General features: G+C 53.6%; 3 protein-coding genes across 3 annotated transcripts; 1 reads left to right on the top strand and 2 right to left on the bottom strand.

The window, feature by feature from the left end:
- Window positions 1-401: 401 nt before the first annotated feature.
- On the bottom strand, window positions 402-1,066 carry BDP55DRAFT_629050 (uncharacterized protein; the record flags this gene model as incomplete). Its single annotated transcript, XM_060571969.1, has 3 exons — window positions 402-667; window positions 725-848; window positions 923-1,066. 3 exons carry the CDS (start codon window positions 1,064-1,066, stop codon window positions 402-404), a joined length of 534 nt encoding a protein of 177 aa, XP_060432753.1.
- Window positions 1,067-4,954: 3,888 nt separating this feature from the next.
- On the top strand, window positions 4,955-7,767 carry BDP55DRAFT_427584 (kinase-like domain-containing protein). Its single transcript, XM_060567496.1, has 7 exons — window positions 4,955-5,259; window positions 5,582-5,704; window positions 5,814-5,925; window positions 5,984-6,188; window positions 6,241-6,396; window positions 6,459-6,910; window positions 6,961-7,767. The coding sequence occupies exons 1-7, from the start codon at window positions 5,217-5,219 to the stop codon at window positions 7,481-7,483; spliced, it is 1,614 nt and encodes a 537-aa protein (XP_060432752.1). The 5' UTR covers window positions 4,955-5,216; the 3' UTR covers window positions 7,484-7,767.
- A 4,114-nt stretch (window positions 7,768-11,881) lies between these two features.
- On the bottom strand, window positions 11,882-13,708 carry BDP55DRAFT_691817 (transcription factor PAP1; the record flags this gene model as incomplete). The annotated part of the gene is made up of 3 exons (XM_060577033.1): window positions 11,882-12,086; window positions 12,141-13,174; window positions 13,226-13,708. 3 exons carry the CDS (start codon window positions 13,706-13,708, stop codon window positions 11,882-11,884), a joined length of 1,722 nt encoding a protein of 573 aa, XP_060432751.1.
- Between the last annotated feature and the right edge of the window lie 3,406 nt (window positions 13,709-17,114).

Raw genomic sequence — 17,114 nt, 5'->3', positions numbered from 1 at the left:
AGGCTGGGTACCAAGATGCCCGGAAGACTCGGCCGGCTCGCTAGGCCAAGGTCCGTTCGAGACCCGGGGCGGTTCATCGGCGGTTTGCCTCGTGGCGACGGCACCTCAGTCTGAGCGGCGGGCATGGCGTGGGACGCCGCGTGCGTTATGCCTTCTTGTCGTGGCTGGGCATGGCTGCAGCTGGCAAGGCTAGCGGGCGGCGGACGATGTGCCTGCGGGCTGAAGCAAGAATTAGCTTCTCCGATGTCTGGCTAGTTCACTAAGACTTTGTCATTCTTAGGGACTTTTTGCCCCAATTCATTGTTGGCCAGACCCAGACTCAGAGACAGAGACAGAGAGCAGGACTCAGCAGTGGACGATCTAAGGTAGATGCGGGGGGGTTTTGCAGACACCGAGAGGCACTAGGGATTTGATGAAGTTGAGGCTGGCAGCTGCTGGTTCAGTTGATGCTTGAGGTCGGCTGTATGTTCGTTCGAGCTGCCCGTTTCAAGTCGAGTCTTGAGCCCAATGTTACCGAAAGAGCAACTTGAGAGTTTGGTTGAACCTCGGCGCCGACGCAGAAAAATAGAAGGACGCATCAGGGTGTGCTTGTTTGGGTACTTGTACTTCGTATCAAAGGTGTAGGTAGTCGATGTCGCGGGGTAAGGTGAATGCTCCCTTTCTGCAACTATCCGAGGAAATGATGAATAAGTCCCTAAGGTGATGTAATTGCGAGAAGACGTACCTTGCGATGAAGCACCCCAGTCAACAGCGACTGGGAAAGAAGGAACAATCAATCGTCTTACCTTCTCTTGCTCGAATTGGCCGTCAGTACGTAGATCTAGAGGAGGTACATCCACAGAGTACATCTGTACAGACGGAAGGAGCTCATGGCGGAGCGCACGCATTAGGTTCCCTCGTCGGAAGGTCCAGTCCAACTCACTCTGGCGACGGGTGCACGCTCCTCGGAAGGTCCCAGGACGCTCAAGTAAATGGACAAATCACAGCAGCCGCGGCGTCCACGATACTTTGGACCATGTGGATACTTTGGAGAACTTGCCCGTCTCAGCAGGCTTCCAGACGCCATTTCAAGTTTGCACTGGACGAGCTGCTCCTACCTAGGTACTCCTACCTTAGCCTCCTGGCAGAACCTGGTGGACAGCTCCTCCCTAATTTGCCCTCTTGTCTGCTTCGTCGCGGGCACTCCGACCGCGCCAATGAGACGTCGTCAGTCCCAGAAACACCTGAGAGCTCACGTGCAGGTATCCATCCGTAGGTACTATCGGTACTACTACGTATGTAAATACGTACCTTGCGGATATTTCCACCACCTTACACAAGCACCGTCGTAGGTATCTTCGTACTGCAACATGCAACAGCTACCTACGTCGATGAGGTACCTCACCAAACATTACCTTTCTTTTGTTACCCGCGCAGAGACCAAGGGCCGGGAAGCGCCTCTTCGGATACCCTTGAATCTATTCCAAAGACACAGAGTCGTATTCTGCTGGATTTCAGTGGACAGCCGCGTCACAAAAGCAAAATGGAAACGGCCCCAGTCATCCATTGACGACAAGGGGAAGAAACAAACGGTCGCCTGTTACAGGTTCCCATCCGATGGGCCCTTTTCCTCTCATTCGGATTTCCTTTGCTCGCGTGCTCTCTCCCGTTGACTTCACTGCCACCACCGCCGCAATGTGGCTTGAGGGAAAGCGAAATGGGATTTGCCATCTCATACCTATCCCAATTCAAAGGAGCCAAAAGTTCGAACTAAGAAAGATCCAGCGGTGACTTCATTTCCATCTTTTTGCTCGCTTCTGGAAAGCTCTTCGTCGCCTTCTCGACCAGAACCATCCGAAACCTGACGCCTCTTTGTCTCTTCTTTTCTTTCCTTCCCGGCCCCGGGCAGGATTTTGCTTTGCTTGTTTGCTGATCGCGCTTCACTTGCGGCTTGTCTAGGACCCTGGTCAGGTTCAGGCTTCCATTGACATTCTTCGCGTCTTGGGATCGGTCTGTGGCTGTTTTGTCGTTGCTTTCTTTTTCCACCAAGAGAGTCTCGGATTCTCTAATCTGGGGAACGGGCCAGTTCTCGCAAGGGCCTGTCTCTCCCCTGTCCTGTCTTGCAGTGCTACTGAGGAATGACACGGTACCATGGCATGTACTCCGTACATGCGGCGTAATGGGGGAGACTTGGGATAGAGAGACAGACATACAGTGAGAGGAAGCAACGAAGAAAAGAAAAGGGAACATTCAACATGCAGCAGGCTCAGGGTCTCTCGGTTTGCTGCAGGAGGTTGCGTTGCTTTGCGGTGTGCTAGCATCATCCCATCGTACATGCTCCCTGGCTCAGAATGAGGAGCAAACAGGAGTTTCTCGCTCTGATCTGGAGATTGGGCCTGGAAGGCTGGAGGCTGGTTCTCTTGAGATTTTGGAAGAGAGAAAGAGACGACTGAGAGACTGAACCATCTTACTCGGTCCATGATCCCTGCTTCGTTGCACAAGCCTGTCGGTTCCCACTTTCGCTCCCACTCCGACTCCCACGTCCATTCCTATTGTGTTTTCCCCCCTGCCATTCGCAAAGCAACCCGCCCACCCACCTCCCACTTTGCAATTCCAAGGCACGAATAGAACAACGTGAGAAGAGATGGAACTAAAGACTGATGTGAGGGGAGAGTGAGTCTGTGAGGTACGGTCACCAGTGGAGGTGCTCTGCCTACTATCCTGTAGCATGCATCAAAATGTACGTGGTCCGCACATGCTAACTCAGAAGGAAATTCTCAGCCGACGGGCATCGGCACGCTATTATGAACCTCGAGCAAAAAGCAAGCTTGCACTAAGCTGACCTAACCTTAGTTGACCTACATTACCGATCCGATCCTGCGTCCATCCTGGCCGGGCGTCTTTTGCGTTCCTTTGCTTTTCTTGCCATGCTTTCCATTGCCATGCAGAAGGTAGGTATCCGTAGACACGTAGTTTAGTTGGTAGTAGGGTCCCAGCGGCGGAGAAAGTAGCCTCGGCGCCGTGAGTCGAGCGACGGGAGCCCCCAAAAAGCAAAAAAAATAAAAAAAATAAATAGAAATAAAAACAAAAGTAGTACAACTTCAACAACGCCGGGAACCCAATTCCACATGGCAACGCGGACCGGCGTTGCGTCCATTTGCTCACAGACACGAGACGGGCAGAAGATATTGATCATGGTCCAAGTGGTCGCCGACACTAAAGGCCGACTCTCTCATGAATATGGCCTGATGGGCATTGCGGTACATAGTAGCGTACTATTTTTTTTTTCTTATACATCAAGAAGATTGCCGCAAATGTTCGGTCCATTGGGCAGGGCATCGGAAATGTAGCCGTGTCTCGCCCACACCTTGGGTTCGCGGCAAGCACAAGCACAAGCACAAGGCACAAAGCACGCGAGCGAGGTACCTTATCGCGGTAGATGCGGTAAGGTTATGTGGATGGCACACGTACCGTCCGGAGCGAGCTATTGTGGTGTACTTCGCTACCCATGGATTTTGCCTGGCTCTTGGCCCTGCCTTTCTTTGCCTTTGCCATTTCGTAGGTTGGGCTAGCCAGCCCGGCCTGGTCTGGCCTTCACCGCAAGGTAAGGTATGGAGTAGACACGGCACATGGAATACTGTGGGATACCATTCGTACCAGTTGTTCGTAACTTCGTACTCCGTACCCCCCCACCGGGAGTCAGTGCTTGGGGGCGGCTTTGGGATTTGTGACATGACAGCACAGGACAACGACGTGGCTGCTTTTGTTCTTTCTTTCATTCTGTCTTGTTGCCGGCGGCGGTTGAAGTTCTTCTGAGGCGAACTGAGATGGCCTAGCCTTATTGCCTTGCCCTGCCTCGTTGCCCCTGGAGTAACCAGATAAAGTTACTTGAGCGATGGAATAGGATGGGGAAGGTGTACGGATACATGATGTTGCAGACTTGTGCTTACCGCTTGTCAAGTACCTTGATTTTTGTAAAGGTAGATTCCGAGGAGAAAGTGTTGGCAAAGTATTTGCAAGTCTATGTTCTTCTTGTCTGGTTTCTCGGTCCCGTCCTAGCCAAATTGACATTCAGCCCCGGCCTCAGCGTAAGGAGGAAAAGACAAAAACTACAATGAGCCTCGTTTCTTTTCCCACTTTTTGTGTCTTTGGATCTGCTCTGCTCTGGCTTGAGTCTATTTTCTGTTTCCATGTTCTCGTCCAGTCAATACGGATTTACCTGAGAGGGATATACACGTACAATCATTACCTTCCATTGGATACACAGTCAAGACGGCATAGTACAGTATCCGGCGCACCTTTTCGCTGTGATTCTGGTACTTTGCTGTACCTTGGTTTCTGAGCCCCTGGTCTTCCCGTCTTTCTCCCACCACGCCCGTGTCGCTCGCTCGCTCTCTCTCTCTCTCTTTCTCTCTCTCTCTTTTTTGGGGGTACCCTCGACCTGGTCAGGCCTGTCCTCCCCTCTTTCCCCCCTTCCCCCCTCCCATTCATTCATTCAATCCTATCAGGTATCCTATCCCCATTGCCCCTTCCCCTCTGTATTAACCCTCCCTTCCCCTTCTGTTGCAGCAAGCAGGTCCAGACACACACTACCTACCTACCTTGCCTACTCGTACCTTACCCCGTACCTACTGGATAGCGAGGAAAGCAAAGGAAAGCAAGCATCAAGTCCAGTTCCCCCCCCTCAGACGGTCACCCTTCTTTACTTTCCATTGTGTCTGCAAGGTACCCATCGGTACTTCTTGTATTACCCTGGGTCCTGGGAAAGAAGAAGAGAGCAACTTGAGCAAGTAACAAAAAGTACGGAGTACCTCATAGAGAGTACAAGGTCCCCGATTTTGACACCGTCATTCGAGGCAACTGGCCCTCTATCCTCCCTCGCACCCCTGTCACCCCGTGCCAGCTGACTGCAACGGACTCCACTCCTATCTATCTGCCTCCATTTCTGTTGCCGGCGCTCTTTCTCTTGTCTCTCTTTCTCGCTCCTTGCCATTTTGTTCCTCTCGTTTTACGCATCCGCCCCGAATTCCCATTTACCGCTCGCCCTCCTACATCCGCGTCCTTTCCCACGTACACACGTCCACGTCCACCACCACCACCACCGCCGCCGTCGCCGTCTCTTCGTCCCAAAAATATTCACCGCCCCCAGTTTGGATCATGGTGCGCTCGAGTCGTCACATTTTCCCGTAAGATCGAATCCAGCAAGAGTGCAGACGTGAGACGACTGCACCGTCGAAATGGGCAACAGCCAGGGCAAGCCCATCGACTTGGATGGCGAAGGTATGTCTCGAACACCTCCCCTCGCTGGATTCATTGCATACATAGCACAACGACAGCGGGAAACCATCATAACCAACACCAACCACCACCTACACACACATATACACACACAAACTACACATTCGCCATCAACACCGCCGAGAGAACACATTGGCTCCCTGCTGCTGCTGTTGCTTCTGCATCTGCATTGCACCGCGCAGTCTTGTGCTCAATCTCGCCTCTTCCCTCTCCCCCCACCATCACCACCACCGCCGCCGCCATCGCTACCTCAATTGCTCCATCACCCGTTGCCAAGCTAATCATCATCCTTCCCGCCATTTAGTCAACCTCAACCATTTCCGGTTGCTGCGAGTAGTCGGTCGAGGTGCTTTTGGAAAAGTGCGCATCGTCGAGAGAAAAGACACCAATTTGTCTTTTGCCCTGAAATACATTCGGAAAGATGAAGGTACACACCGCCTCACTGCTCCCCCGCCTCGAGTGTCTACCCAACCCAAACGTGATGCACAACCTCCATTCAATGTTTACCATACTGATATCGAGCCTTATGGAAATAGTCGTACGATCCGAAAGTGTGCGGAACATCATACGAGAGCGCCGGATGCTCGAGCACGTGAACCATCCGTTCATTTGCAACTTGCGATACAGTTTCCAAGATATCGAATACATGTGGGACCAAACTCGAACCGGCTATGCTTGATGCATCCAACTGACATCAATTGTGCAGGTACCTGGTAGTCGATTTGATGAGCGGAGGTGACCTACGATTTCACATCTCGAGAAAGACCTTCACCGAAGACGCAGTGCGGTTCTGGATTGCCGAATTGGGATGTGCACTCCGCTACATTCACAGCCAAAACATTATCCATCGCGATGTGAAACCCGACAATGTCCTGCTCGATGCCGATGGACACGTGCATTTGACCGACTTTGTAAGTTTTGACGGAAACATTTCTTGGCACGCCCAAATGCTGATCGAGTCAGAACGTCGCCTCCGATATCATTCCTGGCAAGGTTTTGTCAAGCAAATCCGGTACCCTGGCCTATCTCGCTCCCGAAGTGTACGCTGGTAAGGGCTACGATGTTCGTGCGGATTGGTGGTCGTTGGGTGTGCTGTTCTACGAATGCATATACAACAAGGTGGGCCAATTTCTCTTGTGCAAAGATGCACCGCTGGCACGATGACTGACAGCTTCCCACAGAGGCCATTCGACGGCAATTCGGAGAGCACCCTAAGCCAGCAAATCCAACTCGCCAACCCGAAATACCCTATCACCTCGCCACCCGTTAGCCTGCCCTGTCTATACGCCATCCGCGATGCGTTGGACTCGAACCGTGACCAACGAATGGGTGCGACGTGGGAGAGCTTTACCAAGCACGAATTCTTCATGATGATCGATTTTGAGGCGCTGGAGCGGAAAGAGATTGAGCCGGTCTTCGTTCCGGCCGCGGATAAGACAAATTTTGATGCTACGTACGACCTTGAGGAATTGCTCTTGGAGGAGGCTCCTCTGGAAGCGCGGGCCCGACGACAGAAGCCCCGCGAGCGGTTAAAGGAGGACGCTTCAGACAAGGAGATCCGCGAAGACGAGCTTTACCGTATGATTGAAAACGACTTCCGCCCATTCGATTACACGCTGGCTGCATACAAAAAGTAAGCTTGGGAAGTTCCGAGAGGAAATGCACATGTGCTAACTGTAGCAGAATCACTGGGAAAGGTGACGAGACCGGATACGTCAATGGCGATATGGTCAACATGAACCAGCCCCAGGCGTTGACCACCGACGAGGCCACACCGGCAGCAATGGCTACGAATGGAGGAAGACCTATGCCACCCCCGGGACCATTACGGAAGAGTTCAAGCCTGGAGAGACGACCGGGCAGCAGTCAATCGGGCGTTCCCCGTCGACCAGTATCCAAGCCGCCTCCGATACCGTATTATCCCAGCGAATATTCTAATCAACGAGCGGCACCGCCAGCTGCAGGAAAGAGGGTCACCAGCCCGACAGGTGGCATGCAGGTCACGTTGGACGGTGGCGGCAGCTGGTCTGACCTCGCCCGGCAGGATGCCACGCTGCCGACAGACGCCGCCATCAACGAGGGTAAATCTGAAAGCTCGAGCGGCGTGTTTGGTTTCCTTAGGGGCAAAAAGGGAAGAGGTCACAGCCCCAAGCCGAAGGAGAGGGGAGTGTTGGGCAAAGAGGGGGCAAGACAAGTCATTGGATAGAAGACACTCGTGGTCTTGGGAAGAGTTGGAAAGACGCACAGGGAGCGGTGATGGATCGATACCCGAGGAATTCAGCAAAACACGAAGGAATCGCCGAACCACGCCTACCCGAAGACGCACTGTGAAAGGCCTGAGAAGATGACGGCTAGATCGTGGCATCCCAGCAACCGAATCCAGAGGCAGTGTGCCTACCATTGGAAGGGTTGCACTGTAGAGGTTCCATTGGGAGCAGACTGCAACGCCGAGGCGGGCAGAGGTTGCACGAGGCCGGCCCAGGTTGTTTTGCAAGAAAGACTGCGAGGCCGTCACCGACCGGGAAAGACGATGGCAGTCGGCATGCTTTTCACGACAGCTAGGATCCATTCGTCAAGGTCGTGGCCCTAGGAGATGAGAATGGAAGTTTAGGCCGGTATTTTCACCTACCTAATGGCAGAATCTAGAAGGAAGGATTCCAACGGGGCAGTAACCAATTCACGAAGCATCAGGTGGGGCGTAGTGTGGACTAGCGGAGAGAAATAGGTCAGACCATCAAGAATATACCCTTTGTAATAACAGTCTACTTCGTACATGCGTTGCGAGGGAGGCTTGCTCGTGGGTTGGTGTTGTGTTGTGTTGTGCATGAACCTCGAGCCGCCATTTTCAAAGACTGCGTGGCTGTCGCCCCATGGACCCAAAGGTCCGGAGCCTCCTTTCCTCTCTGCCAGCGTCACTCTTAGTTTAGATCCGTACCTTGAGAAGCAATGGGTGTCGTTGAGGTTTCCGGCAGCTCAAAGACGAGGGTGGATTGGATGACGTTGGACAATTGGAGCAAGTGTAGCCCCGGTCCCCGAGCTCGTCATTGGCCGTCTGCATGCTGCAACCGGTAGTCGGTCCTTGGGGGGAACTTTGCAGATCCTCCTTCTCCTTCTCCTTCTCCTCCTCCTCCTCCTCCTCCTCCTCCTCCTCCTCCTCCTCTTTGCCTCCCGCACACGACACGGCACCCCCTCTTTTTTCTCAGGTAATAAACCAAGGTTTCTTTCGGATTTCCTTTTTCTGATGGCCACGCGCAGACGGTGACAGGCCAACCCGGAGGACTGGACCTGCTGGGCCAGGACGCATGGCATCCCCACGGCAGAGTGACACTTACCCCCCCTCTTTCCCTTCTCGATGGAGGTGGCACATGGGGGGATGGGAGTCTAGAGATGGGATGCCCACGATGCGTGGATGCACGATTCACCTGTGCTTTTTTCCAAATGCCGAGGGGGTGCCGTCTTGGCGGCCGACGGGGCGGACTGTAAACCAGACTATCTACGAATACAGACTACAGGCAGGGGGGACACGCCGACGCGGTGGCACGGAGGCATGGGGGTTGGAAGGGGAGGAAGCGTCAGCTCGGTACGGTATGGTATCAGTTGCATACATATAGTAGATGATGGGTGACTTGACAGCGAGGTGCAGGGGGTTTGTTTTTGGGGGCCAGGGGCAATTGATAGATGAAAGGTGATGGTTGAGGAGAGTGGGTGGCGGTTTGGTGGTAGGAAAGGGCCCGATAGCTCCTACCTAGTTCTGTTGTACCTGAAGCTCAAGTTCCCTCATTTGAGTGAGGGCTTGTTTGATAAGATTAATAGTTTACTGTCACTGCGTTTGGTAGATGTTCAGGCAACAACCCTCGAATGCATGCTGACTTTGATACATTGTGAAGGGTGTTTTACCAGCACCCAGTTACATTTGTATAAAGTACGTTTTCTCCCTCGTTCTCCTCCTCAGGACTGCCCCAGGTGCGGGGATTTCCGTTTTCTTATCGGGCCTGGGGTACGGATATTGCCTAAGAGATAAACCCCATGCCTGCTGCCAGGCATTTACACGGATATACGTAGCGTACCACGATAGCTGCTCTTAGCGTGCGGGCGTCCCATGGACTACCGGGATACACTATCGAATATCTGAGCCAGACTTGCGAAACCCCCCCCAGGTCAACAGGCTGAGTAATTCCTCCATACGGAGTATTAGGATATAAATTTCATGGGACCAGGGCAGGCATATGGAAAGCGCAATATGCTGACCGCTAAGCAGGCCTTCCCGGCTCGGTGAGCTTACCTCTATACGATCGTTTTGATGACTGAAGCTGAGGCTGAAGCAAGAGTGGTGGCAAAGGAGAAAGAATAGGTGCTCTATATCACGGCATCCTCCGTGACTCCGAACCAGTATGCTTTGTACACCGCTCATCCATCCATATCCCTTCCGTCCTTCTTTTCCTCACCCCCTGGCCTGGCCCCTTGAATGTGATGTCTGCTTTCCCCGAGCTTTCCTGGAGATACCTACTCTCCTGCAAAGAGCGGGGGACGGGTGGGATAGAGAGGGTGGAGAGAAGGGGGATAAACCCAAAAGCACCACGTGCTGTTCTTGCCATTTTGCCTTCCTACATCACCCCATCGGACCATGACACCATTTAAACGTGCGTGCGCAACGCATGTACGGTAGCAATGGGGGCTACGCATGGTGAAAGCAGCTATCTCAACGTACCATTGTCCATCTATCCCAACTTCTTCATGCCGTCTTCTCTTGCGCGCCCTTCCCCCCGCCCCCGCAAACCTAAACCCTCTGCGGGCGAGGACGGGATGAGTGGGTGAGAGACAAGGCGAGGGGAGCTAAGTCTGAGGATGAGGCAAACCGAGAAGACATATACGGAGTAGAGGTCTTTTGCTATCTTTGCAGCTTGATCAAGGCCTCTACCCTGTCCCGCATCTTACCCGGTCGATCCAACTTCTTCGTTTCAACATCTCAAGTTTTCCGTCCCTCCAAGGACATGGCATTACATTACATACATTGATCGGATACAAGAGTCATTGCTTCCAGAAAACCCCCCATCACCGGGGGGAGATAGGGCGGAATAGAGGGGGGGGGAGCTGATGAGACGGAAAAAAGACAACAGCCACAGAATGGTCCTCGCTCACAAAGGCGGACGGGAATTTCCCAAGAAGCCCAGGTACATGACACTGAACTCGGTGACAGGGCTGGCTATACCTACCTACCTACCTACCTAGGCACGACACCTTGGGCAAGGTAGTGGCACTGGTGTTTGAACTGCCCGGGGCATCATCACCCGTCCGATGCCCTTCGGGCTTTGCTTTCTGCTTCGGTCTGCCCTTTGCCTGCCTGCCGCCATAGTGTTCCCCGAGGTCCCCTTCCATATCTTTCTTGACTTTGCCTGCCCGCCTCGATTACGCGCCCGCTCTTCGGATGCGGGCGGACGGACGGACGGGTGCCGGGTTTTGTTTTCCCCCTCGTTCCATTCGGCAGGCAAGGGCAGGCAGGCAGGCAACATACGCCGCAATGATTCGAGTTTCTTTGAAAAAGCATGGCCGGGGGTCCTGGGGGTTTGATAAGAGGCAAAGTAAGGCAGAAGGGCAGAGAAAGCATGGCTGTAAAATGCCATGTTGAACTGATACCCAACTGGTTTGTTTAACCCCCCCCCCCCCCCCCCCCCCGTCCATGATGGACAATGTACATTCATGTACCTCAAAGCTAGAGGTGCGCTGCCTGTAAGATTTTAACCCAGATTTACGACGCTGGCAGCATGTACCCCAGCTTCTCCTTCCTCTGCGGCCGGGATTAAAGATACGGTAACCCCCTTCCCGGACCACCTACTTAAGTCCCACAGCAACTCCCGGCACCTCCGTCTCTGTTCGCCCGCGTCCGAAGGCCGAGGTCCGAGCCTTGGGAGAGCTGCGAGCCTTGACAGTGTTGCGAGATTGCGCTTCAGAGCCGTGAACAGCTCAATCTCTCCACGATTCAGCATTGCACATCAACGGACGGACAGACGTACGGACTCAGTGTCGACCGCGACAGATCTCCAAACATTGAGCAAGAATCTTCCTTTTTATGTTGTTTGAAACACAACGATAGCCCTCGTCAGCAACGGTACTTTACACGGAAATATATAAACACAATGTGGAGATTCTCTTATTCGTTCGTCATTGTCGAACCAAACTAGCCGAATACTGTAGCAAAAGAATTACATCTGCAGAAAACCAAAGTTCTTTCTTGTCGAAAAAGACAGCCAATTGAGCTTGCCTGGAATTTCATCATCATAGCCTCCGTACCCATTCTCAATCTCTCTCTCTCTCGGGAGAAGTCTCCAGCCAGGTAGTGTGCAGACTGGTGTCTGCGTGGCTAACTGACCAGATCTTCCCCCGGCCATATCTAGATGTCCGATGTGGATGAATAAAACCATTCGCCTTTGCCGTTGAGGGTCAAAACTTCAGCCTCGAGTTTGCCCTTTGTTTTTGGTCCGTGATTAAACGCCTGCTTCCCCCAAAGTGTCCCATCCGTTTCCTCAGATATGCCTCCTGATGTGGCCGCCTGACCTATTGCCGGGTTCATGTATGCCAATGTACAATTAGACGTCGAGATGGTGGTCTAGGCCTTTGCCTGGTTCTTCCCCTGGTTCGAGAAGCAGGCTGCAGCATCCTTGCCCATCCACTTGTTGACGACAGTCTGGAAGTCTGTTTCGGACACCACAGGACCTTGGCCTGAACACTTGGCCTTCTTCTGCAATTCGGAGCACAGGCCGTCGAGATCGAACTCGCCAGCCTGCACACTGGGGCAGGTTTGCAGCTTCTCCCTGTAGAAACTGTCAGTGTCTAATGCGCGACTGAGAGGTAGCGGTGTATCGTACCAAATCTTGTTGCAGTTGTAGTTCTCGGCCTTGACAGCCTCCTTAACCACGTCATCATCCGCGTTCTTGGCAGCATCAATTTGGTCGATGAGATTCTTCTTGGGAGCATTAGGGCTGGGAGCCATGTTGTATGGTGTAATGAAGTCAGCATCGAGAGCGTCATTGAAGAAGCTTTCATCAAAGGTGGTGGCAGCAAGAATGTTTTCTTGCGGTTCACGGTATCCGCCAAAGAGCTGGGGATCAAACTGGCCACCGTTCTGCTGGGCGAGCCAGTCGAAATTGTTCGTGTCAATACCAGCAAACAATGACTGCTGTCCAGTTGACTCCTCGCCAATAGTAGTCATGGTATCAACAGGCTTGAAACCCATTGGTGACTGGGTAAAGGGCTCAGGGGAAGTTCCGCAAGACGAGCTGGGGCCTCCATTTGACTGAGATGACGCTGATGGTGAACTTGTGGATGTGCCGTTGTTCATGGTGTAGGAGCCAGAGTCGACGCTGGCGCGAGATGTGTTGGTGCCCATTGACCCGTTGGCAAGCGAAGGGCTGAAAAGGGATGTGAAGGTGGCGAGGTCATCCTTGGTACCAAAGTCAAGACCGGCAATAATACCAGGGCTGTTGTCCTTGGTGTGGTTGAGAGGGCTGACGGGGTTGCTTCCGTTGACTTGCAGAGGCGATGAGGAGGATCTTGAGGGTTGCGCCGGCTTGTTGGGCATTTGAGATCCGGGCAAGACTCCAAACTTAGGGAATTCGAATTGGAAGTTGACGTCGCTGAGGTTGCCAATGGCGGAGCTTCCAAAGCCCATGGGAGACTTGCTGTGGGAGACTGAGCGAGTGCTCATGGCTGCAATCTTTGTCTTGTACTCGTTGAGCTCAGAAGTCATGCGGTCGATCTTGGCCTTGAGCTGGCTGTTTTCGCTGTTAACGTCCTTGGACGCCTTCTCAAGCTCTTCGACCTTTGTCTCGAGATCCTTCAGGTGCTTCTCCTTGCGCTCACGGAATGCCCGCTGCGCAGCGCGGTTCTGTGCCTTGCGTTTCTTGGAAGAATTAGAAACAGGGATGTTGCCAGAACAATCATTGACACTTACTGAGGTCGGCTCGGAAGTAAGCGGCTTACGACCGGGCTTCTTGGGGGCCTTTTCACTACCCTCGCGTCTCTTTGCGTCGTTGCCTGGAGAGTCCTCATCCTCATCGTCGTCGGGGTGAGACCTCTTGTCGTTTCCATCGTTCTCGGTCGAGTCTGACTTGGTTGACTTGGCCGACTGAGCGCCACCAGGGATATCGCCGATCATCTTGGCCTGGCCCACGGTGCTGACATCAAAGTCGAAGCTCGAGTCACCAAAGTCGTAGTCGTAGTTGTCGAGGTAGGGACTCTCTTGGAAGCCTGTGGCGGCGGCGCCCTGCGCCGGCGACGTCTGATAAGAAGAAGGCGACATAGAGTTATCCTTGGTGGTGGGAGACTGGTTCGCGAGCTGCTGCTTGTTGGAGTTGAGAGCGGCGTAGAGCAGGCTCTGCTGCTGCGGGGTCAAGATGAAGTTGGTTGGGAAACCACTGTTCGTAGCGGAGGCCATTGCGAAAGGAGTGTAAGAGGGCGGCGAAATGTAGGTAAGGTAAACGGGAGTCAATTCGGTGCAAAAGGGCTATGAAAGGAGGCGAACTCGGAGTGCCGATTGCGGCTCAGGGTGCCGGGGTCAAGATGGGTATGATTCCAGATAGGCCGGATCGAACGGTGATGTCGTCTGTAGGGACAAGGAAATACTCGACTACTTGGCGACACCTTTGGTCCTTCACCGAGGGATTCTTAGACGTCGAAGTCGCCGTCAAGAAGAGGTTGAAGAAAGATAGTATAATGTTCTGGAGTGGTGGTCCGACTGCTTAGAAGTGACGAAATGCAATGGTCCGACGCTGGCTGGGGTGGGATGCGGGTGCGGGTGGAAAGGTAGAGGTTGATGCCTTTCGGGGACAAAGTTGCTGCCTGACTCACAGGCCGGTCTCCAGGGGTACCTGCTATGCTCTGAGGACAGAAATTCGCAGGATCCAGAATCCACGGAAGTCGGTCGAAAAGACGTGCTTGGGAGAGGGTGTGCGGTGATGCGTGTGCGGTGTAGTGAGAAAAAAGTTGTTGGTTCGCGGTGACGGCAGATGCGTCTGAGTAGGAAGTGGAGAGAATCGAACTGAATGGACGACCGCAGACGGTGAGGAGGGGGAAGAATTTCAGCGTTCTTCAGTGTCAATTTGTCAGCCGTCATGGTCGCCCAGATGGAGGAAGGGGGGGGGGGGGGAATAGAGGGGGTCGGCCGAGGGGGGGAAGGTAGGTAGGTACGGACCGGGATACCACAGTACGTACTTCTTACATACTGCGGTAGGTACACTAAGGCTGGGAGAGGTCGGGGGGTCCCAGCGGAGGGGGTGACCGCTAACGGGGCCAATCTGGGTCGATTGAAGCTTATCTATTGGTTCCGAGGCCCGGTGCCACCGATAAGGTGAAGGGCGCAGCTGTCCCGCCAGTGTCGTTTTCGCATCATCCAGCCGTCGACGGATCCATCTCTGTTGCACAATTGTCCATGTTTCTAGTCCTCTTTTCCCCCCATTTGCCTCCATTTACCCTCCATTTGGTTTTATTCCCTGCTATTCTGGCACTCGGGCTGGCACCTGCCCACCTGAGCTGCCCTCGCCCTGAAAGAGGGATCGCGGCACCGCGCGCTACTGTTGCAGGGGGTACTAGTCTGATGATGCCTCGAGGGGTTCTTTGTATGTATTCCATCTTCTAGGGTACAGTACGGAGTAAGGTAATACCAACGGAGAGGTAGAAGAAGGACAACATTCGCCACGCATCCTTCTTGCTGCCCCCCCCCCCCCCCCCGCCGTCGGCTTCTAACTTGCTCACTCTCTCACATTACTTTGGGAATCAATCACACATATCTACGGCAAAGACCGCCCAGCAAGATGGAAGCGAGGACGACTTATACCTACAGAGTGGATTACCGACGGACGGACATTGCCCAACCGAGGGCCGACTTCAATCCAGGAAATCCCATCTGATGTTACCAATCGAATTCATCGCGAGTCTGCAGATTCTGAACCCAGGCTCCCCCGGTATCTCAACGCACAACACAACAGCCACCGGTAGCCAGAATTCGCCCATACCAAATCGCCCAATCTATCGCATGACGTGGGTATCGCACTCTGGACGTAACAATGCGAGTGGCGGGTCACTATCCGTACGGAGCAGACCGTGGTCACCTCAGTCATCGGTCAAGTGCCAAGGGCGAGCTCCGCCTGCTGGCCTCGACTGTAATCTTCCATGGCTTATGGGTCCTTCTCCCCGTAACGTCCAAGACACTAACCAGACCCGGCTGCCAACTCTTCAAACGGCGCGCCCGACCTACTAGATATGAGTCAGGGCCATCCTCCGCACCTGCCACCATAATCAGATCCTGCTCACTGTTCACTAGGTTCTGTGGCAGCTGTGCAGCGTGTAGCCGCTTCGTGCCGCACAGCCTCTGCAGGCTGCTGTAAATCCGGCATATGTCCATATCCGCCGGAGGTAGCCGTGGTAGCGTCTATCCGTACGAATACAGCGTCAATACGCCATCCAGTTACATCGGCCAAGATAGTCTATTATCCCGCTGTAAGTCCCGTTCAAACCCCGAGTGCGTCCGGCGCAACAGGCGAAGCCCATGTCGAGGCTTACGCTTCCCCTACTATGACCCAGCTTAGCAGCTACACTAAAGAAAGGTACGGAGTACACACTATTTCACGGTTTACCATTCTTTGGAAACTGGGGATGGCTGGTTGGAACTCTAATCTTTGCTGGCCGCAAGACCGTCTTGGCCTTATTTAGCCGTTCACGCAAAAGGTCCCATGCAGCGGGCGTTGGTATGAGTAGAAAAAAGGGGATGCCAGTGGCTGCCTAGATCTGATAATCTAAGTGATCGTCTTCCTGGCCATCCTCGTGGGACGTGCCGCTTCAAGGGGGAAACAAGCACGAAGTAATTACCACGGATACTGCTGTCAATGCTGGGATGACAAATGACACAGCGAACACGTCTCTGCAACCGTTTCGGCCCTGATATCACAACATGGCAGGGGTTCACAGACTCGAGGAAGAAACTCGCATATCCTTATGGCATAGCACGAGACAACAGCTCTTGACGGCCCACCTACACTCGTCGCATCCCTCCACACCTGTCTGCTGTGTCGTAGTGCGACCCTTAGCAAAACTGTTGGTCCAGGGACCAAAAGTGGTCTGTTCTGCTTACATCTCTTTCCTTGCATAAATCGCCATTCGCCACAAGCCCAGAAGAGCGTCTAGACCCCGACGCTACTCCGCCCGAAAAGCTTACACTGCACACTGCGCGTCTCGGGACTTTGCGAATATGCTTGGCCTTCCTCCGAGTAGGAGGGCACGAAGGAGCGAGGCGCGCGAGGCTCAGGCGGGTGAGGCGAAGTTGCACACTATCTCCGAGAGGATCAGTTGAGCTTTCCGTGCTTGTTTTGGTGAACGGATGTAAAGAGATGCCGGGTGTCTAATGCGCCACACTGCCAACCCCTCATACCATGGTCGGCTGTCACTGCTATATACTATGTGGTCAATGACAGAGCACGCCATTTGGAATGCGGTATAGGATATCTGACAAGACTGAGATTGACCCAAGACGTCCAAAATCGAAGTCTATGGTCAGTCGCCGCAATTCGCCATAGAGCCAGGTAGGATCGACCGGATTCCATCCCCCGCAGCCGTCCCCGTTCCGTGCCCACGCGTGCCTCCATAGTGAGCAACTCGGAACAGGAGCCGCAAGGTGCCGGTTGGGGAGGCGCTTGCGCTGAGGTCATTCCGTCCCCGGCGCGGGGGTTAAGGTATCAAGGGCGGACCAACAACTCAAAAGGTTCGCTTTCAGGTCCCTTCGTGCAGAAGATAGGTCCCGCCTCATCCATGACTCTGACGGCCGCCTTGAAATGCTTCTATGCCTAATT

The sequence above is a fragment of the Colletotrichum godetiae genome (assembly GCF_030913485.1).
Source record: "Colletotrichum godetiae strain CBS 193.32 chromosome Unknown BDP55scaffold_9, whole genome shotgun sequence".
NCBI lineage: Eukaryota > Fungi > Ascomycota > Sordariomycetes > Glomerellales > Glomerellaceae > Colletotrichum > Colletotrichum godetiae.
The sequence above is the reverse complement of the archived record's forward strand: the minus strand, read 5'-3'. Positions and strand labels throughout refer to the sequence as shown.